The following is a 21893-nucleotide window of genomic DNA, read 5'->3' as shown; positions in this document are numbered from 1 at the left end:
TTTTCTTGAGTTTTTCTTCAGTTTTTTTCAGTCTTTGCTGACGTGTGGACTCTGTCTCCATGGTAACTGCTGAACATTCCTCCATAGAGACACATGTAGAAGAGCCCCAGCGTCACATCATCACATTCGACCAATCACAGCGGAGTAAAGAGAAATAGGCGGAGTTTTTAGAAAAGCTTTTATTGAAATGATTCGACACACAAGAGAAAAAGAGAAATCAAACTTTTATCACAGATTTATTTATAACATGTGTATAAATAAACTGTATATAACATGTGTATAAACTGTATATAACATGTGTATAAACTGTATATAACATGTGTATAAACTGTATATAACATGTGTATAAACTGTATATAACATGTGTATAAACTGTATATAACATGTGTATAAACTGTATATAACATGTGTATAAACTGTATATAACATGTGTATAAACTGTATATAACATGTGTATAAACTGTATATAACATGTGTATAAACTGTATATAACATGTGTATAAACTGTATATAACATGTGTATAAACTGTGTATATAAATGTGTATAAAACTGTATATAACATGTGTATAAACTGTATATAACATGTATGTATAAACTGTATATAATGTGTATATAAACTATATATAACATATGTATAAACTGTATATAACATGTGTATAAACTGTATATAACATGTGTATAAACTGTATATAACATGTGTATAAACTGTATATAACATGTATATAAACTGTATATAACATGTGTATAAACTATATATAAACTATAGCACAAATGCTGCCATGACATCACCAGCTCTCGTCCAATCAGCTGCTCAAAAGCCTCAAGTGTCACAAACATGACATCATCATCATCATCATCAACGAGATTTAACTTCAAACAAACTTAAAAAGAAAACTTCACCCCCGACCCCTGACCTGACCCTGACCCCAACCCTGACCCCTGCTCTAGTCCCAGGTCCTGGTTTAGTCCCTGGTTCAGTCCCTGGTCCTGATCTAGTCCCTGGTCCAGTCCCTGGTCCTGATCTAGTCCCTGGTCCAGTCCCTGGTCCTGATCTAGTCCCTGATCTAGTCCCTGGTCCAGTCCTTGGTCCTGGTCTAGCCCCTGGTCTAGATCCTGGTCTAGTCCCTGGTCTCTCTTTTCTCCTTGAACCATGATCTCCCTGTATGTGCTCTGCTGCTGACTGGACAAGGCCTGGTCCTGGTCTGGTCCCTGGTCCTGGTCCTGGTCCTGGGGGGAGGGCTTGTAGGTCTGACACAGCGACCCCTGGAGGAAGGGGGCGCACCCGGCGTTGGTCTGGATGGTCACAGATCCGTGTTTGAGGCGGTAGCGGCGTCGGGTTTGTCCCGCCGTTGGGATGATGTTGACTCGCCCCAAAAGGTCGTCGTTCCAGCGGCTGTCGCGATCCCAGACCTCGACCTGCAGCTTCCTGAACAGACGGAGACAGAGGGCGGAGTCAAAGTCCTGTTTCACACATGTTCTAATGTTCTGAAGTTCTAAAGGTCTATTCATACTTCACAAGAACATAAGAACCCAGGGCTGGACCAGCTGAATGTTGTCACTTTGTTGGTCCAGCTCCTGGACTTACTTTTGTGAGAGGAGATTGGCCGTTCCGAGCCGCACCCTGAAGTTCCAGACGGGGAAGTCGTTGTTCCAGATCACTCCAGAGGTGGCGCCCTGCTGTCCGTAAAACACTTTGACGTATCCGTCGGTTTTGGAAAAGTAGTCGCCCCAAAGCCCCTCCCCTTTCACCACCACCACGTTGAGCCAGGCCACGCCCACCGCCTGCGGGCAGCACTCGGAGTTCACCAGGCTGTGGCCGTGACAGGAGCAGGAGCACGAGGCCGAGTCCTGAGAGCCCGTCCGACAGGGTCTGCGGCACTTCAGGGACACGGCGTTCGTCACAATGTGATGACGAATCGCCGCCCGCAGATTGGAGCGCAGGTGAGGGTTTCCTCGTACCTGCGGAGAGAGGAAGGGCATCTGACTCAATCTGACTCAATCTGACACACGGGGGGGGGGGGCATGTGACTGACCAGGAGGTGCAGGGGGCTGAGGTGGTACTGGACGACCCCGGGCAGCGTCCGGAGCGAGCCAAGCCACTTCTGATAGGCGGCGGCGCCGTGAGGGTCGAACAGGACTCCGCCCACACTTGAGTCTCCGCCCATGACCTCCACGGTGCGATCGGAGAAGGCGCCGCTGAACGTCTGACCGTGTCCCAACTTCTTCCCCTGAGCCTTACAGAAGGACGAGGCGGCGCTCACCTGCCGCCGGAACATGTCATGTACAAACACACAGGTACGAGACCCCGCCCACTGCTTCAGTTCTGCTTCAGTCCTAGTTTAGTCCTAGTTTAGTCCTGGTTTAGTTCTGGTTTCGTCCTGGTTTAGTCCTGGTTTAGTCCTGGTTTAGTTCTGGTTTAGTTCTGGTTTAGTCCTGGTTTAGTCCTGGTTTAGTCCTGGTTTAGTTTTCTGGTTTTAGTTCTGGTTTAGTCCTGGTTTAGTCCTGGTTTAGTCTGGTTTAGTTCTGGTTTAGTCCTGGTTTAGTCAGTCCTGGTTTAGTCCTGGTTCAGTCCTGGTTTAGTCCTGGTTTAGTTCTGGTTCTGACCTTGATCCCCTTGATGACGGCCCCGACCTCGGCGCTCAGACAGTTGCTGATGGTTCTGGTGGACAGTTTGTTCATGGAGGACTGACAGGTGCGCACGGCCGTCAGGGAGTGCACCTGTCCACCCAGCGTCACCCGCCGCATGTAGTGAGTGCCGTAAAGCGCGATGAACTGCTGAAAAGCTGAGTTGTTGTGGAGTTGGAGGGTGGAGGGGAGGTGCTGCAGCGACTCCTCGAACTCTTTGGTGAGGGGGGGGCGGGCGTGAACCCGGAACCTGACGGACGGGACAATGAGATGAGTACGAGGCTCCGCCCACAAGTCCTCTCCACACAGATCACTACATGACTCAGACATGTTTGTGAGGAGCAAAGACACTTCAAAACTTTTCACACATAACACTTCCTCTTTCAAAAGTAATTTTACTATAAGTATTAGTACTTTTATTGTAAATATTAGTACTTTTACTGTAAGTATTTGTACTTTTATTTTAAATATTAGTACTTTTACTGTAAGTATTTGTACTTTTACTATAAGTATTAGTATTTCGTTCAAACATCGATTTTTTTTTTTTTTTTGCTTTTAAAAGTTGTTTATAAAAGGTTATTTTCTCACATAAATAATAATTCAGTTCTTTATTAAAATCAGTAAAACTCAGAGGACGTACATGTTTACTTGTTGTATTTTCAAAAGTTTTTGATACAGTGGATCACACAGTTCTACTGTTGTATAAAATTATATAAATATGTTTTCATAATTGATCCCAGTTTGTTTTGGTCAGTGCTTGTGATTCTGTTGGAGCTGATGTCAGTGTGGAGTCCCTCAGGGCTCAGGATTAGGCCCTTTATTATTTTTATTGCACATAAACGACTTATGTTATATAAAGAACTAACCCCAAAAGTTTATTATTTATGTTCAATTCAAATTCTAATGAACCAAAAGAAATCTGCTTAAAATTTTAAAAAATCATCATCTCTCTCTCTCTCTCTCTCTCTCTCTCTCTCTCTCTCTCTCTATATATATATATATATATATATATATATATATATATATATATTATATATATATATATATATAATTTTATTTAATTTTTTTATTGAATTGATTCTATGATTTCATCATACATATCGTATCATTTCCAGTTAACCCTAAAATCTAAATAGTTTTAAATGAAATATCTGGTGTCTCTGCGTCAGTGTCGATGAAAAATCTAAACTGGAAAGAAAAATGAATAAATCTTTGGGTATTAAAGGAAAAGTTTGTAAAATTCTGGATTCAAAATCTTTAATTACATCATATTATAGTTTAATTAATCCACCACCTACAACACCACCCACCTACACCCACCTACAACACCACCCACCTACACACACCACCCACTACAACCACCTACAACACCACCACCCACCTACAACACACCCACCTACCTACACTACACCTACACCTACCCACCTACAACACCACCACCTACAACACCACCACCACCACCTACACTACAACACCACTACACCCACCTACAACACCAACCACCTACACCCACCTACACCCACCTACAACACCACACCTACAACCACCTACAACACCACCTACACCACCTACAACACCACCACCTACAACCACCTACAACACCACCACCACCTACAACACCACCCACCTACACCCACCTACAACACCACCACCTACACCCTACACCCACCTACACCCACCTACAACACCACCCACCTACACCCACCTACACCCACCTACAACACCACCCACCTACACCCACCTACACCTACACCACCGACCACCTACACCACCTACACCCACCAACCACCTACACCCACCTACAACACCGACCACCTACTCCCACCTACACCCACCAACCACCTACACCTACCTACTCCCACCTACACCCACCTACACGCACCTACAACACCGACCACCTACACCCACCTACATCCACCTACAACACCACACCACCTACACCCACCTACTCCCACCTACACCACCACCCACCTACACCCACCTACAACCTACACCCACCAACCACCTACAACCACCTACTCCCACCTACACCCACCTACACCCACCAACCACCTACACCCACCTACAACCTACACCCACCAACCACCTACACCCACCTACACCACCTACACCTACCCACCTACAACCTACACCCACCTACAACCTACACCCACCACCTACACCACCTACACCACCCACCCACCTACACCACCACACCACCTACACCCACCTACAACCTACACCCACCAACCACCTACACCCACCTACAACACCAACCACCTACACCCACCTACTCCCACCTACAACACCAACCACCTACACCCACCTACACCCACCTACACCCACCTACAACCTACACCCACCAACCACCTACAACCACCATATACACCACTCACCTCACCCGCACATCCACCATCTGCCACACACGCACACACACTCACTCTGACCACCTGACCACCAGACCACCTGACCACCAGACCACCTGACCTCCAGATCACCACCTGACCACCAGACCACCTGACCACCAGACCACCTGACCACCAGACCACACAAGCTACGAATCTGCGTCTCCCCAAAAAAGAACTTTGGACTTTTCCATTTATTTTTCTGATTATTATTTAGAAGTTTGGGAGTGAGATACCATTTCAGTTCTTCATGTGTTTCATATGAAAACTGACAATATAGATATTAAAATTTTAATTTGAAGTAGTAGTAGAAGTAGCAGTAGTAGTAGTAGTAGTAGTAGTAGTAGCAGCAGTAGTAGTAGTAGCAGTAGTAGTAGTAGTAGTAGTAGTAGTAGTAGTAGTAGTACTCACGTGTAGTATTCACAGCTGACCTTGTGCCGTATGAAGGAAAACTTGTCTGATTTACTGTGGCTCTGAGCAAAAGTCGAGGACTTGGAGTGAGACCCGCCCACGGCCACGCCCCCCAGACCGGGCAGACCCAGACCCACCTGAAACAGACCCAAGACCGGGTTTTTTAGACCAGGTTTAGACCGGGTTTAGACCGGGTTTACACCGGGTTTAGACCGGGTTTAAACTGGGTTTAGACCGGGTTTAGTTCTGGTGTAGTACCAGTACCTTCCAGGAGGCGCTCAGACTCTTGCTGGACTCTTGAAGCACCGACTGAGACGAGGAGAAAACCTGAGAACTGAGACTGCGACTACATCGAACCTGCAGCAAAGCATGATGGGAAACATGAGAGAGGGAGGGGGTCGGGCGCGGGGGGTCGGGGGGGTGTACCTTGATCCTCCAGTCTTTCACGGACGCCGGCAACTTCTGAGTCTGAAACAATAAAAAAAAACACAACTTGACATTTTTTAAGAGTTTAAATCGACTCATTTCCCCACAGACTCTTTCTATATATGGTCATATCCTGTTTCTATATATGGTCATATCTAAAACTCTCGCCACCGTGTTCCAAACAGGAAGTGATCATGGCGGCTTTTCAGGCTCCTTCTGATTCTGGCTTCAGTGATTTCCATTGGAATGTGTGTGTGTACAGTGTGTGTGTGTGTGTATAGTGTGTGTGTGTGTGTGTATAGTGTGTGTGTGTGTGTGTGTGTATAGTGTTTTTGTGTGTGTACAGTGTGTGTGTGTGTGTGTATAGTGTGTGTGTGTGTGTGTGTGTACCTGGTTGACCAGTGCGTTGTGACACACGGTGCAGTTGCCATGTTCGCCACCGTTCATAAACGTCTTGACGTCGACCACGGTGCTCCCGGTGGGCACCAGGCGCACCAGGTCAAACCCCTCCCCCACCAGGTTATGACCCGGCACGAAGGGCACGCCGTGACACTCCGTGGCCGACGCCACGTGACACGAGGCGACCAATGAGATGCAGCCGCACAGGACGGAGAGGGGGAGGAGCCACGCCATCCTGACCAGTGGGAGGGGGAGGAGCCACGCCATCCTGACCAGAGGGAGGGGGGGTGAGAGGTGAGGGAGGGGGCCAACATGTTTCCATGACTGACTTCACACAGACATTTTGTTTAAATTACAAAAAATACACAGATACACAGAACACACAAATGCACTTGTGCCGATCACACATGGTGAAATGTGGGGACCTTCTGGAAGATTTATGGAATAACTTAGACGACGTCTCAAAGCTCGTACTGGAGCTCGTCAAAAAACTATTTAAGAATGTAATCTTACACAAACACCAAGAAGATCAGACCCACCGTCCAAACCACGACTGTGAACTAAACACAGACTTTTCTTTAACACCATCTTTTATTTTGTATAAACCAAAATATATTTGTGCGTGTGTGTTATGCACAAGTATGTATATGTATATATATTTATATTGAATATAATGTGATATTTTAGATGTGTGTGTGTATGTGTGTGTGTATTTACAACAGGTAAGCGCTCCAAAGGTGTAACCCCCCCAAAAAGGTGACTTTGTAAAACATTTGGGGCTGGACAGTTTCAGCTCATTAAACTTCATCCTCCTGTTTTTGAGTCCAGGTCCCACATCTACACATGTGCGTGTGCTTCATGTGCGTGTGCTTCATGTGCGTGTGCTTCATGTGCGTGTGCTTCATGTGCGTGTGCTTCATGTGCGTGTGCTTCATGTGCGTGTGCTTCATGTGTGTGCACTGTTTTTTTGTCATTGTTGATGTTTTTGTAACAAATAAATAAAATTAGAAATGACTCGTGTTATATAAATTATAAATGACGCGTCTGATTTTACTCTGAGTGTTTCCAGAATTGATGTGATGGATTTTTTTGTCTCATTGTGAAAAGTTAAACATGATCCACACACAGAGGTGAGAGGCTCCAGGTCCTGTGAATGTAAGAGACCTCATCACCACGGCAACGAGTCCAGACCACAGACCACAGACCCCAGACCCCAGAGTCCAGATTCAGACCCAGATTCAGACCCCAGACCCATTTGTTCAGATTAAAATGTGGAAATGTACTGACCGTGAGCAGGAGACGCAGGAGACGCTGGAGGAGCAGGTGTAAAACTGAAATGACAAGACTTCAGAGAAGTGTCAGTTTTAAACAGCAACTCCACCCTTCACACACACAACACGCATTCACATTCACACACACACACACACAAAGATACACACACACACACTCCACACACACATTCACACACACAACACACTCCACACACACATTCACACACACAAGACACACACGAGCTGGACGTCCTGACGTGCTGATGCGCTCACACCTCGACGTGTTGGCGCTCAAAAACACTTGAGTTAGACTCTTCTTCTTCCTCCAGATTCTCGTTGTTTCTTCTCTGAACTTTATTTTGGCTGATTCATTTTTTAGGAAACTTTCATCTCTTATTTTCAAGCCTTCATTTTGTGTCTGTCGTTGTGTTTGTTTTTCAGCTGCAGCTCGTCGCGCTGTGACACACACACGTCCGTCTGCAGCTCGAACGCACAGACTTTATGTTGGACTAAGACTCTAATCGCTCAGAAAATGGATTTCAATTTGGGTTAAAAAATGAATGAATAACACGACTAACAAAAGGCAAAGCCAAAAGAAAAATCACCAGAATAAACTTTTCTTAAAATATAGATCCAAAGAAACAGAACAAAGATACAAAACCTATAAAAATAAAGACATTATTGGAACAGCATCAAAATAATCTCCAAGGTACCTGGACATAAAAAAAAAAAAAAAAAATCCAAACTATTTTGTGACAATTGCCAAATTGTAAACAAAAATGAGGAAATGTCAAATGTCTTTGATCATTTCTTTGTAGAAGTCGGAGCGACTGTTGTTCATGTTCATTGTTCAAGCATCAAATTTAAATGGAACAGAGAAGAACAACATCAGATCAAACGTCAATTCATTTTTTCTTCAGTATTAAGTTTGGATGAAAATAAAGAATCAAATCTGTGAGTAAATTTAAGAACAAAACATCCACAGACGCTTTAAACATCGACAGGATCAAATATTATAAACTGTAACTTATAAACACACACATCTGTAAACAGAAACTTCCCAAACGGCCGAAATAACCCCGTCTAAAAGTGGAGATCAACACCGATTTACCCGTTATACATCAATTTATTTATATATATATATATATATATATATATATATATATATATATATATATATATATATATATATATATATATATATTTTTTTTTTTTTATATATATTTTTTTAATTATTATTTATCTCTATTGTCACAGTTCTCAAAAATACTATAAAAATAGTTTATTGTTAAGGCTGGATGATAAATATAATCTCACGTCTGATTTCCAGTTAGATTTTTGGTCAAACAGCTGAAGATCAACGTTGCTCCTGGAGGTCGGTGTTGGTCCTGGAAATCAGCGTTGGACGTGGAGATCAGCGTTGGTCCTGGAGGTCAATGTTGGTCCTGGAGATCGGTGTTGGTCCTGGAGATCAGCGTTGGACGTGGAGATCAGTGTTGGTCCTGGAGGTCAGTGTTGGACGTGGAGATCAGCGTTGGTCCTGGAGGTCAATGTTGGTCCTGGAGATCGGTGTTGGTCCTGGAGATCAGCGTTGGACGTGGAGATCAGTGTTGGTCCTGGAGGTCAGTGTTGGACGTGGAGATCAGCGTTGGTCCTGGAGGTGGAGATCGGCGTTGTTCCTGAGATCGGCGTTGGTCCTGGAGATCGGCGTTGGTCCTGGAGATCAGTGTTGGTCCTGGAGATCAGCGTTGGTCCTGGAGATCAGCGTTGGTCCTGGAGATCAGTATTGGTCCTGGAGCTGGTGAAGGTTCACACTGAATAAAAGAGAAATAAAAGATCTGAGCGTCTCTGACTCTGCAGACATGAACTGCTCTGGGTTGAAATGGAAAAGTCCAATATCAGAGTCACTAAACACGACCGGATGAAAAAAACAATCTCAATATTTCCAAGTGAAAGATTTGAAGTGTGAAAAACTGGTCTGAGCCCTGGAGTCCCACAGGGCTCAGTCTTTGGGCCTCACGTGTTTATAATGTACGTACAGGATTTATGTCAGTGGTAAAAATCTGCTCTGTGTTTGATTTACTGACAATGATCTTTTTCTCTGGACACAGTTTCGAGCAGCTGCTGGACAAAGCTGAAAATGAACTTCGAAAAATGAAAGAAAAAATAAATGGTTTGATTACAACAAATGATCAGTGAATCTCAATAAAACTAAATCTATAATCTTCAGAAATAGGAAAACTGAAAATGTAACTAAAATAAAAATGACACAGATTGAAATAGAGACGATAAGAAACACGACGTTTGAGTTTGAACGGAAACGAAAAACTTCACTGGAAAATTCACAAAAAAATATAAAATTATTGGTTTAATGTGTAAAGTCCAAAGTCCAAGAATCAAAAGTGTGAACAGAATAGGGACTAATAAATAAAAAAAATTATAAAAAAAAAATAAAATTTATGTTGCACTATCACATTTATTTTGTTTGACTTTGCCAAATTTGTGTCGGCGTGGGTGGTTGGGGGGAAATGGGGGGGCTTTTTTTATTTTTTTTTTGTATTTGTTGTGGTTGTTGCTTTATGTTTTTGTCTTTGTTTTATGCTGAATATTGTAATTGTTAAATGTTGATGTTTGTTTTATTTTTTAAATGTTATATTCTGTTGTCTTTAATTAAAAAAATAATTTAAAAAAAGGAAAAGAAAAAATATATATAAAAAAAGTGTGAACAGAAGAACAGTGTGTGTGTGTTCTGTGTGCGTGTGTGTGTTTTGTGTATGTTGTGTTGTATGTGTGTTGTGTGTGTGTTTGTGTTCTGTGTGCGTGTGTGTTGTTGTGTGTGTTTTGTGTATGTGTTGTGTGTGCGTGTGTGTTGTGTGTGTGTGTTGTGTGTTGTGTATGTGTGTTTGTGTGTGTGTTTTGTGTGTGTGTGTTTTGTGTGCGTGTGTGTTGTTGTGTGTGTGTTGTGTTTGTGTTCTGTGTGCGTGTGTGTTGTTGTGTGTGTGTTGTGTATGTGTTTTGTGTGTGTGTTCTGTGTGTGTGTTCTGTGTGCGTGTGTGTTGTGTGTGTGTGTGTGTGTGTGTGTGTGTGTGTGTGTGTGTGTGTGTGTGTGTGTGTGTGTGTGTGTGTTGTGTGTTTGTGTGTGTGTGTGTGTTGTGTGTGTGTGTGTTGTGTGTGTGTTGTGTATGTGTGTTGTGTGTGTGTTCTGTGTGTGTGTGTGTTGTGTTGTGTGTATATTGTGTGTTGTGTTGTGCGTCTGTGTGTTTGTGGTTTGTTGTTGTGAGTGAAGCTGCAGTTTTTTTGTGCTGAGTTTGTTTCATTCAAACTTTTACAGTTTGATTCTCAGAAAAAAAACCCAAAGAAACAGAAAAGAGGAAGAGAAAGAGAGAAAAAGAAAAAGAAAGAAAGAGAAAAAGTTCAGGTTTGTGCGTCTAGTTTTCCTCCTTTTACAAAAATGAAAAGTGACAAAGAAACAGAGTCACAAGAAACACACACAACACAACACACACACAACACACAACACACAACACAACACACACTCTGTGTATGTTTATACAAATATCTTTATACATTGTGTGTGTACTGTGTCCCTACAGAACACGTCTTCATTTTCATTCACACACTGACACTAACGAAACAAAACGAGACACACTCTGATCAAAGGCAAAAAAAACCCCAAAAACATTTATATATTTATTTATTTATATACAGTCTGTAGTACATTTATATACATATATTTGTAGTACATTTACATTTATGTTCGCCGTGGATCACGTGACTCAATAAACTCTTTGAGTGTAAAAGGTTTGGGTTAAACTGCGCCCTCTGCTGGAGCCGCTGCTCCAAACATCCTAAACAAACATCACATTTATTTGACAACAAATGGAAATGTTCCGCCGTTTAACGATAACAATAAAAACAAAAATACTTTATTTGTTTCACCAAAACCAAACCAAACATTGTGAGCCACGAGCGCAGGTTTTTACCAAAACATGAAACATTAAAGTCCGACTCACCCGAGGATCCAGAAAACACTTTTCTGAGTTCAACTGTAAAATTCAGTTTTAAAAGTATCATTTTATTTTATTTTAATTTGCAGCGAATCTCCCACAAACCCCCGCGGCTCTGCGCAGGCGCAGTGACGCCGCGGCCGTGACACTGCAGAATCTGAATCAGAAACTCACCGAAGCAGGACGTGCAGAACCTCCACAGAACCTCCACAGAACCTCTACAGAACCTCTACAGAACCTCCACCAGAACCTCCACCAGAACCCCCACCAGAACCCCCACAGAACCTCCACCAGAACCCCCACAGAACCCCCACAGAGCGGCGCACTCCCCGGACTCGTGATGAAGGAGACCGCGGCGAAGCGACGGGAAAAAGCGGCGAAGAAGGAGCCGAAAGAAACGAAAGGCCCCGAACCTCAGGACGTGGACATGCCCGAGGAAGAGGCGCCTCCTGCGGCCACAGCAGGAGAACAGGACGGCCTCACTCTGGAGGGTAAGAGCCGGGCCGCACCTTCTGTCCGTTAGCATGTTAGCATGTTAGCTCCAGTGCTAATAAACAAAAGCTGAGAGCTGCAGATCTAAAGAGACAAACTCTGACACAAACTCTGATTTAAACCCAACAGAACCCGGGACGGTCCGGGTCTAGTTCGGGTCTAGGTCGGGTTTAGTCTGGACTGTGTGTCTCTGTGTTTGTCTGTGTTTTGTGGAGGTTTGTGGAGTTTGTCAGGGGAATATTCGCGGAGTCACTGAGCTAAAGCTGCTCCTGAAACAGGACCAGACCCAGGACCAGGACTAGACCCAGGACCAGGACTAGACCCAGGACCAGGACTAGACCCAGGACCAGGACTAGACCCAGACCAGGACTAGACCCAGACCCAGGACTAGACCCAGACCCAGGACCAGGACTAGACCCAGGACCAGACTCAGACCCAGGACCAGGGTTGACACGTTTAACTCCCAGAGTTTTACACATGAGACACACAGAGACACATGGAACAATATTTGATCCATCGTGTGAGTCAGATGTGACACATGATTAAAATGAGTTTATTTTTTATATAAAAAAAAAAAATATATATATATATATATGCAGACATATACACACGCAGACAGACACACACTAGAGCTGTGCAAAAATATTGATATATCGGTATATCGTATCGTTTAATGCGATGACACAGTATCGATATCATGGGCTGCTCTATCGATATATCGCCAAGAGTACTTTGGGGTATATTTTCACTATTTTGTGACAGCAGTACAGTTTTGTTGCGTGTTCAGAGGAAGGAATCTTTTTTTATGCAACACATTTGACATTTTCACTGTTTTGATGATTAAAATGGGCATTTTTCAGATGAACTTTGCACAAGAAGTGGTTTAACAAACACTTTTAGTATCAGAGCCATGATGTAACTTTTGTTTTTTATTGAACCGTATCGAATCCATTTGAAATATATCGTATCGAACCGAAAGTGCACTGTATCGAGATATGTATCGTATCGTGGCCTACGTATTGAGGTATGTATCGTATCGGCAACTTCTTAATGATACTCAGCCTTAACACACACTCACACTCACACTCACACTCACACTCACACTCACACACACACACACACACACACACACACACACACACACACACGTCAGAGGATTTCAGACATTTGCAGTGAGAAAAGTTCCATTTAAATAAACTTAACAAACCTCCACACGAGCCGCACATTTATGTAAAAACACAAGTCAAGAATTTAACCATTGAATCTCTGTGTGTGTTGCTCTTGTGGCTGACCCTCTCTCTCTCTCTGTGTGTGCTGCTCTTGTGGCTGACCCGCTCCCCGGCGCAGACATTAAGGAGCACGTGCGTCAGATCGAGAAGGCGGTCCAGGGGAAGGAGCCGCGGTTCGTCCTTCGCGCCCTCAGAGCTCTGCCCGCCATCACCCGCCGCCTCAACGCCAACGTGCTCCACAAAACCATCTCCGGCTTCTACACCAGCAACGCCACCGCCAGGGACTACCTGCTCAGCTTCCTCGAGGAGGTACGGCCCCCGACACACACGCGAGGGGAGGGCGCCCGACGCGCACGCGAGGGGAGGGCGCCCGACGCGCACGCGAGGGGAGGGCGCCCGACACGCACATATATAAGAGGAGGGCACCCGACACACACATATATAAGAGGAGGGCACCCGACACGCACGCGAGGGGAGGGCACCCGACACACACGAGGGGAGGGCGTCCGACACACACGAGGGGAGGGCACCCGACACACACGAGGGGAGGGCGTCCGACACACACGAGGGGAGGGCGCCCGACACACACACATATGAGGGGAGGGCGCCCGACACACACACACATATGAGGGGAGGGCGCCCGACACACACACATGAGGAGGGCGCCTGACACACACACATATGAGAGGAGGGCGCCCGACACACACACATGAGGGGGAGGGCGCCCGACACACACACATATGAGAGGAGGGCGCGCCCGACACACACACATATGAGGGGAGGGCGCCCGACACACACACACATATGAGAGGAGGGCGCCGACACACACACACACGAGAGGAGGCGTCCGACACACACACACACGAGAGGAGGGCGTCCGACACACACACACGAGAGGACGGCGTCCGACACACACACACGAGAGGACGGCGTCCGACACACACACACGAGAGGACGGCGTCCGACACACACACACGAGAGGACGGCGTCCGACACACACACACGAGGGGACGGCGTCCGACACACACACACGAGGGGAGGGCACCTGAGTGTTTTTTGGGTGGTTTTGGTGGGAGGGCATCTGAGTGTTTTTCTTCCTGTTTGTGTGCGCAGCCCATGGAAATGTGTGAAGGGGACGTTCAGTTTCGTCCTCGTACGGGAAAAGCTGCGTCTGCTCCTCTGCTCCCCGAGGTCGAAGCTTTTCTCCAACTGCTCCTCATCATCCACCTGTGCTCCACCAAGAGCTACACACAGGTACACACACACACACACACACACACACACACACACACACACACACACAACACACACACCTGTGCTCCACCAAGAGCTACACACAGGTACACACACACACACAACACACACACACACACACAACACACACACACCACACACACCTGTGCTCCACCAAGAGCTACACACAGGTACACACACACACACACACACACACTATACACACACAAACACACACAACACACACACACACACACACAACACACACACACACACACACACACGCGACACACACACACACACACACACACACACACACACACACCTGTGCTCCACCAAGAGCTACACACAGGTACACACACACACACACACAACACACACACACACACACACACACACACACACACACACACACACACACACGACACAACACACACACACACACACACACACACACACACACACACACACACACACACACACACACACACACACACACACACACACACACACACACACACACACACACACACACACACACACACACACACACACACACACACAACACACATAGACGCACACACGCCTACACCCACGTACTCCACACACACTTCTGCTCTTCTGTACCTTCTTGTTTTTTTTTTTAGCCCTGGTCTAAACTCTGCTCCTCCTCTAAAATCAGACCCCGGTCTCTCTCTGGTCCTGGTCTAACCCCGGTCTCTCTCTGGTCCTGGTCTAACCCCGGTCTCTCTCTGGTCCTGGTCTAACCCCGGTCTCTCTCTGGTCCTGGTCTAACCCCGGTCTCTCTCTGGTCCTGGTCTAACCCCGGTCTCTCTCTGGTCCTGGTCTAACCCCGGTCTCTCTCTGGTCCTGGTCTAACCCCGGTCTCTCTCTGGTCCTGGTCTAACCCCGGTCTCTTCTGGTCTGGTCTAACCCCGGTCTTTCTCTGGTCTGGTCTGGTCTTCTGGTCTAACCCCGGTCTCTCTCTGGTCCTGGTCTAACCCCGGTCTTTCTCTGGTCCTGGTCTAACCCCGGTCTCTCTCTGGTCTAACCCCGGTCTCTTTCTGGTCCTGGTCTAACCCCGGTCTTTCTCTGGTCCTGGTCCAGGCCCAGAAAGTCTCTGATGACCTGATGCAGAAGATTTGCTCAAAGAACCGCAGAGCTCTGGACCTGGTGGCCGCCAAATGTTTCTACTACCACGCGAGAGTGTACGAAAACTTGCAACAACTACACACAATACGCAGGTAACGCACAACACACACACACACTACACACACACACACACTACACACACACACTACACACACACACAACCCACAACACACACACTACACACTACACACACACACAACCCACAACACACACGCCAGAGTGTACGAAAACCTGCAACAACTACACACAATACGCAGGTAACACACAACACACACACACTACACACACAACCCACAACACACTACACACACACACACTACACACACACAACCCACAACACACACAGGCGAGAGTGTACGAAAACCTGCAACAACTACACACAATACGCAGGTAACACACAACACACACACACACGTGAGAGTGTACGAAAAGTTTCTTTTTGGTCCGTTTCTGTCCTCAGTTTCCCTCACACGCGCCTCATGTGTCTGTTTCTTTTTGGTCCGTTTCTGTCCTCAGTTTCCCTCACACGCGCCTCATGTGTCTGTTTCTTTTTGGTCCGTTTCTGTCCTCAGTTTCCCTCACACGCGCCTCATGTGTCTGTTTCTTTTTGGTCCGTTTCTGTCCTCAGTTTCCTCCACACGCGCCTCATGTGTCTGTTTCTTTTTGGTCCGTTTCTGTCCTCAGTTTCCTCCACACGCGCCTCATGTGTCTGTTTCTTTTTGGTCCGTTTCTGTCCTCAGTTTCCTCCACACGCGCCTCATGTGTCCGTTTCTTTTTGGTCCGTTTCTGTCCTCAGTTTCCTCCACACGCGGCTCCGGACGTCGACGCTCAGACATGACACGGACGGACAGGCTGTGCTCCTCAACCTCCTGCTGAGGAATTATCTGGAGTTTAACCTTTACGACCAGGCCGAGAAACTCGTGTCCAAGTCTGTGTTCCCCGAGGTCGCCAACAACAACGAGTGGGCCCGATACCTCTACTACACAGGTACTACGAATACTACTACTACTACTACAACAACGAGTGGGCCCGATACCTCTACTACACAGGTACTACGAATACTACTACTACTACTACAACAACGAGTGGGCCCGATACCTCTACTACACAGGTACTACGAATACTACTACTACTACTACAACAACGAGTGGGCCCGATACCTCTACTACACAGGTACTACGAATACTACTACTACTACTACAACAACGAGTGGGCCCGATACCTCTACTACACAGGTACTACGAATACTACTACTACTACTACAACAACGAGTGGGCCCGATACCTCTACTACACAGTTACTACTACTACTACTACTACTACTACTACTACTACTACTACTACTACTACTACTACTACTACTACTACAACAATCTGTAGTTGTTGTTGTAGTTGTTGTTGTAGTTGTTGTTGTAGTAGTTGTTGTTGTAGTTGTTGTTGTAGTTGTAGTTGTTGTTGTTGTTGTAGTTGTAGTTGTAGTTGTAGTTGCAGATGTAGTTGTAGTTGTAGTTGTAGTTGTAGTTCAGTTGTTGTAGTTGTTGTTGTAGTTGTAGTTCAGTTGTTGTAGTTGTAGTTGTTGTTGTAGTTGTTGTTGTAGTTGCAGTTGTAGTTCAGTTGTTGTTGTAGTTGTAGTTCAGTTGTTGTAGTTGTTGTTGTAGTTGTAGTTCAGTTGTTGTAGTTGTAGTTGTTGTTGTAGTTGTTGTTGTAGTTGCAGTTGTAGTTCAGTTGTTGTTGTAGTTGTAGTTCAGTTGTTGTAGTTGTAGTTCAGTTGTTGTAGTTGTAGTTGTAGTTCAGTTGTAGATGAGCGTCAGTGTGGAACATTTGTGTTGTGAGTCTCTGGCTCCATCTGCTGGTTTAAAAAATGAACTGCAGAAAAACACACAACGATACACATATACACACACACACAACCATACACATATACATACACACACACACAACCATACACATATACACACACACACACACAACCATACACATATACACACACACACACACAACCATACACACATATACACACACACACACACACACACAACCATACACATATACACACACACACACACACACACACACCATACACATACACACACACACACACACACACAACCATACACATATACACACACACACACACACAACCACACACACACATGTACACACAACCACACACACACAACCATACACATATACACACACACACAACCATACATATACACACACACACACAACCATACATATACACACACACACACACACAACCATACACATATACACACACACACACACACACAACCATACACACACACACACACAACCATACACACATATACACACACACACACAACCATACACACATATACACACACACACACACACACACATACACACATATACACACAAACAACCATACACATATACACACACACAACCATACACACACACACACACACACACACAACCATACACACACACACACACACACACCATACACATATACACACACACAACCATACACATATACACACACACAACCATACACATATACACACACACAACCATACACACATATACACACACACAACCATACACATATACACACACACATACACCATACACACACACAACCATGCGCACACACACACACACACAACCATGCACACACACACAAACACACAACCATACACACATATACACACACACAAACAACCATACACATATACACACAACACATACAACCATACACACATACACACACACAACCATACACACACACACAACCATGCACACACACACAAACACACACAACCATACACACATATACACACACAAACAACCATACACATATACACACACACAACCACACACACACACACACACACACACACACACAACCATACACATATACACACACACAACCATACACATATACACACACACACACAACCATACTCACACACACACACACACACATATACACACACACACAACCATACACACACACAAACAACCAGACACATATACACACACACATACACACACAAACAACCATACACACATACACGCACACACAACCATACACATACACACACACACAACCATACTCACATATATACTAGGGATGGGCATGATTAGTCGATTAATCGATAATTGATTATTAAAAATTTCATCGACTATGTTAATTTTAATCGACAAACCGAATGTAGGTTGCTGTGCGTAGCCTGACCAAACAGGTGTGTACATGTGTCTCTGCATCAGAAGGAGCGACACGCAAACAGTGGGTCAGTCTGTAACGAACCGAAGCACAAATGTGGATTTAACCAGGATTTGTAGAAGAAATTCCACACTTTCCGTTGCGTTGGGACAAGTGTGAGTCCATGTGCACAGTGGATAAAGCAGCACATATGTTTCTGTGTCCAGTGGGAAAAAGTTTTTCCGGGTGAGAGTCGCTCAATGTGGATGACGAGGCCCCGCCCCCCTCCCCCCGTACGCTGTCCTGGTTTTGACAAACACAAATCTGGTCACACTGACCTGTATTCACCTGAGTCATGTCTTTTAATCCAACACAAGTTGAACCACATCAGCGACACAAGAGCTGGAGTTTTATCTTCACTTAGTTTATGTAAATTAGTGATGTGGTTTTAAGTTTTGTTTCTGTGAGATTTGAACAAAACTGAATTAAACACATTATAATGTCAAACAGCTGATGTGGATCTAGAGTCGTTATGTTTATATGTCGTAAAGTTGAATTTATTGATGCAGATTAGTGCAGATAGAAATAATAATGATGATCATTTTAATAGAAAAACGTTCATGATTAATCGATAATCGATCGTTAATTCTTCCGACGATCGATTAAGAACATTTCATTGAATGCCCGTCCCTAATACATACACACACACAATCATACACATATATACACACACACACACACACACAACCATACACATATACACACACAACCATACACACACACACACAACCATACACACACACACACACACACACAATCACTCAAACGTGTTCTTTTCCTTCAGGTCGTATCAAGGCGATCCAGTTGGAATACTCGGAGGCTCGACGCACTCTCACCAACGCTCTGAGGAAAGCTCCACAGCACACGGCCGTGGGCTTCAAACAGACGGTATGAACTTTGACCCCGACCCCCGACCCCTGACCCTGTACTCTTAAAACCGGGCCGAAGCTCAGGTCAGATGTTCTGACGCTGCTCTGGTCCTCAGGTCCATAAGCTGCTGATCGTGGTGGAGCTGTTGTTGGGGGAGATTCCAGACAGACTGCAGTTCAGACAACCGTCCCTCAAGAGGTCCCTGCACCCCTACTTCCTCCTCACACAGGGTAAGACCCGGGACCCGAGACCCGAGACCCGGGACCCGAGACCCGAGACCAAAAAAAAGTTTAACTTCCACTTTCTCATGATTGTTCTTCACTTGTGCCACAGTCGATTTGGCTGAAACCACCAGAGCTGCTATTAATGTCTCTCCTCCTCTTTCTCCTCCTCTTTCTCCTTCTCTTTCTTCTTCTTCTCTTTCTTCTTCTTCTCTTCAGCCGTGAGGACGGGGAATCTTTCGAAGTTTAATCAGGTTCTGGAGCAGTTCGGAGAAAAGTTCCAAACGGACGGAACCTACACCCTGATCATCCGCCTCCGGCACAACGTCATCAAGACAGGTACGAGTACTGCAAATACTACTACAAATACTGCTACAAATACTACTGCAAATACTACTGTTGGTGTAAATCCTCCTCAGAGCTTTTCACTGCTTTGAAGCAAATGAGTTGAAAAATCTGACTCAGGGGTCGAGGGCACTGAACACACCTGTCTCACCTGTCTCACCTGTCTCACCTGTCTCACCTGTCTCACCTGTCTCACCTGTCTCACCTGTCTCTGTCAGGTGTGAGGATGATGAGCCTGTCGTACTCGAGGATTTCTCTGAGCGACATCGCGCTCAAACTGCAGCTCGACAGTCCTGAAGACGCAGAGTTCATCGTGGCCAAAGTACGAACCGGGACTAAGGACTGGACCGTACAGGGACTGGACCAGGACTGGACCGTACAGGGACTGGACCAGGACTGGACCGTACGGGGACTGGACTATGGACTGGACCAAGGACGGGACCGTACGGGGACTGGACTAAGGACTGGACCAAGGACGGGACCATACGGGGACTGGACTAAGGACTGGACCAAGTCTAAACCAGCTTGACGTGGGTGTGTCCAGGCGATCCGAGACGGCGTGATCGAGGCCAGTATAAACCACGAGAAAGGATTTGTCCAGTCCAAAGAGACGATGGACATTTACAGCACCAGAGAACCTCAACTCGCCTTCCACCAACGCATCTCCTTCTGCCTGGACATCCACAACATGTCTGTGAAGGTAAGAACGTCCTCCACAACACGTCTGTGAAGGTAAGAACGTCCTCCACAACACGTCTGTGAAGGTAAGAACGTCCTCCACAACACGTCTGTGAAGGTAAGATTTGTGTTGGGACACATTTGCAGCTGAGGTCTGAGTAGAAAAGCTCAGTAGTACCGGGCTCACCCTGCAGGGGGCTCACTGTATGTTTTGTGTTTCAGGCCATGAGGTTTCCCCCCAAAGCCTACAACAAGGACCTGGAGTCTGCAGAGGTACGGGAGGGCATCAGGGCTAAAGGGAGGGCATCAGGGCTAAAGGGAGGGCATCAGGGCTAAAGGGGGAGGGCATCTGACTGAATGTTCTGTGTGTGTTGCAGGAGCGGAGGGAGCGGGAGCAGCAGGACCTGGAGTTTGCCAAAGAAATGGCCGAAGACGATGACGACAGTTTCCCCTGAGTCCCTGATCCTGGTCCTGGTCCTGGTCCAGGTCCAGGTCCAGACCCTAAACCTCGTGTTCCTTCTGAGTTTTGTTTTCTGAAATGTTCATGTAAAACTGAATAAATTCCTGCTTTTGTCTGAAAATTTTTGGGTCGTTTAATTTTGAGACGTTTCACTGAACCACGGACCTCACACGTTCACACCAGGACCTCACACCAGGACCTCACACGTTCACACCAGGACCTCACACCAGGACCTCACACGTTCACACCAGGACCTCACACCAGGACCTCACACGTTCACACCAGGACCTCACACCAGGACCTCACACGTTCACACCAGGACCTCACACGTTCACACCAGGACCTCACACGTTCACACCAGGACCTCACACCAGGGCCTCACACGTTCACACCAGGACCTCACACGTTCACACCAGGACCTCACACGTTCACACCAG

The 21893-nt window shown here is 45.9% G+C and overlaps 2 protein-coding genes across 5 annotated transcripts; one reads left to right on the top strand and one right to left on the bottom strand.

The window, feature by feature from the left end:
• Nucleotides 1-671: 671 nt before the first annotated feature.
• prf1.3 (perforin 1.3) lies at nucleotides 672-8201 on the bottom strand. The gene is made up of 9 exons (XM_055152458.1): nucleotides 7534-8201; nucleotides 6238-6514; nucleotides 5848-5889; nucleotides 5686-5778; nucleotides 5422-5558; nucleotides 2606-2876; nucleotides 2035-2262; nucleotides 1587-1960; nucleotides 672-1427 (listed from the first exon to the last, which is right to left on the bottom strand). Exons 2-9 carry the CDS (start codon nucleotides 6511-6513, stop codon nucleotides 884-886), a joined length of 1965 nt encoding a protein of 654 aa, XP_055008433.1. The 5' UTR covers nucleotide 6514; nucleotides 7534-8201; the 3' UTR covers nucleotides 672-883.
• Nucleotides 8202-11654: 3453 nt separating this feature from the next.
• Nucleotides 11655-21577, top strand: psmd3 (proteasome 26S subunit, non-ATPase 3). 4 transcript variants are annotated; one of them, XM_055152469.1, is made up of 13 exons: nucleotides 11655-11774; nucleotides 11810-12015; nucleotides 13364-13554; nucleotides 14359-14499; nucleotides 15586-15722; nucleotides 16427-16617; nucleotides 19667-19770; nucleotides 19868-19982; nucleotides 20193-20312; nucleotides 20537-20640; nucleotides 20863-21018; nucleotides 21219-21269; nucleotides 21374-21577. In XM_055152469.1, the coding sequence occupies exons 2-13, from the start codon at nucleotides 11865-11867 to the stop codon at nucleotides 21449-21451; spliced, it is 1539 nt and encodes a 512-aa protein (XP_055008444.1). In that variant the 5' UTR covers nucleotides 11655-11774; nucleotides 11810-11864; the 3' UTR covers nucleotides 21452-21577. The 4 variants fall into 4 exon arrangements, with proteins under 4 accessions (XP_055008444.1, XP_055008445.1, XP_020795327.1 ...); XM_055152470.1 differs by having other exon boundaries at nucleotides 11657-11729; nucleotides 11775-12015; XM_055152471.1 differs by having other exon boundaries at nucleotides 11706-11729.
• Nucleotides 21578-21893: the final 316 nt, after the last annotated feature.

Source organism: Boleophthalmus pectinirostris, unplaced genomic scaffold, assembly GCF_026225935.1.
Source record: "Boleophthalmus pectinirostris isolate CB_2022bp ecotype Guang Dong unplaced genomic scaffold, ASM2622593v1 HiC_scaffold_17, whole genome shotgun sequence".
Lineage (NCBI taxonomy): Eukaryota > Metazoa > Chordata > Actinopteri > Gobiiformes > Gobiidae > Boleophthalmus > Boleophthalmus pectinirostris.
The sequence above is the reverse complement of the archived record's forward strand: the minus strand, read 5'-3'. Positions and strand labels throughout refer to the sequence as shown.

What these genes read in the sequence shown, in the direction of transcription:
- prf1.3 (XM_055152458.1), bottom strand. Translation starts at nt 6,513, where the DNA reads ATGGCGTGGCTCCTCCCCCTCCCACTGGTCAGGATGGCGTGGCTCCTC. An exon ending in TCAGCCCCCTGCACCTCCTG is followed by an intron (nt 1,961 to 2,034) that starts GTCAGTCACATG and finishes CTCTCTCCGCAG; the next exon opens with GTACGAGGAAACCCTCACCT. An exon ending in GCCAATCTCCTCTCACAAAA is followed by an intron (nt 1,428 to 1,586) that starts GTAAGTCCAGGA and finishes CCGTCTGTTCAG; the next exon opens with GAAGCTGCAGGTCGAGGTCT.
- psmd3 (XM_055152469.1), top strand. Translation starts at nt 11,865, where the DNA reads ATGAAGGAGACCGCGGCGAAGCGACGGGAAAAAGCGGCGAAGAAGGAG. An exon ending in GCACAACGTCATCAAGACAG is followed by an intron (nt 20,313 to 20,536) that starts GTACGAGTACTG and finishes TGTCTCTGTCAG; the next exon opens with GTGTGAGGATGATGAGCCTG. An exon ending in AGGACCTGGAGTCTGCAGAG is followed by an intron (nt 21,270 to 21,373) that starts GTACGGGAGGGC and finishes TGTGTGTTGCAG; the next exon opens with GAGCGGAGGGAGCGGGAGCA.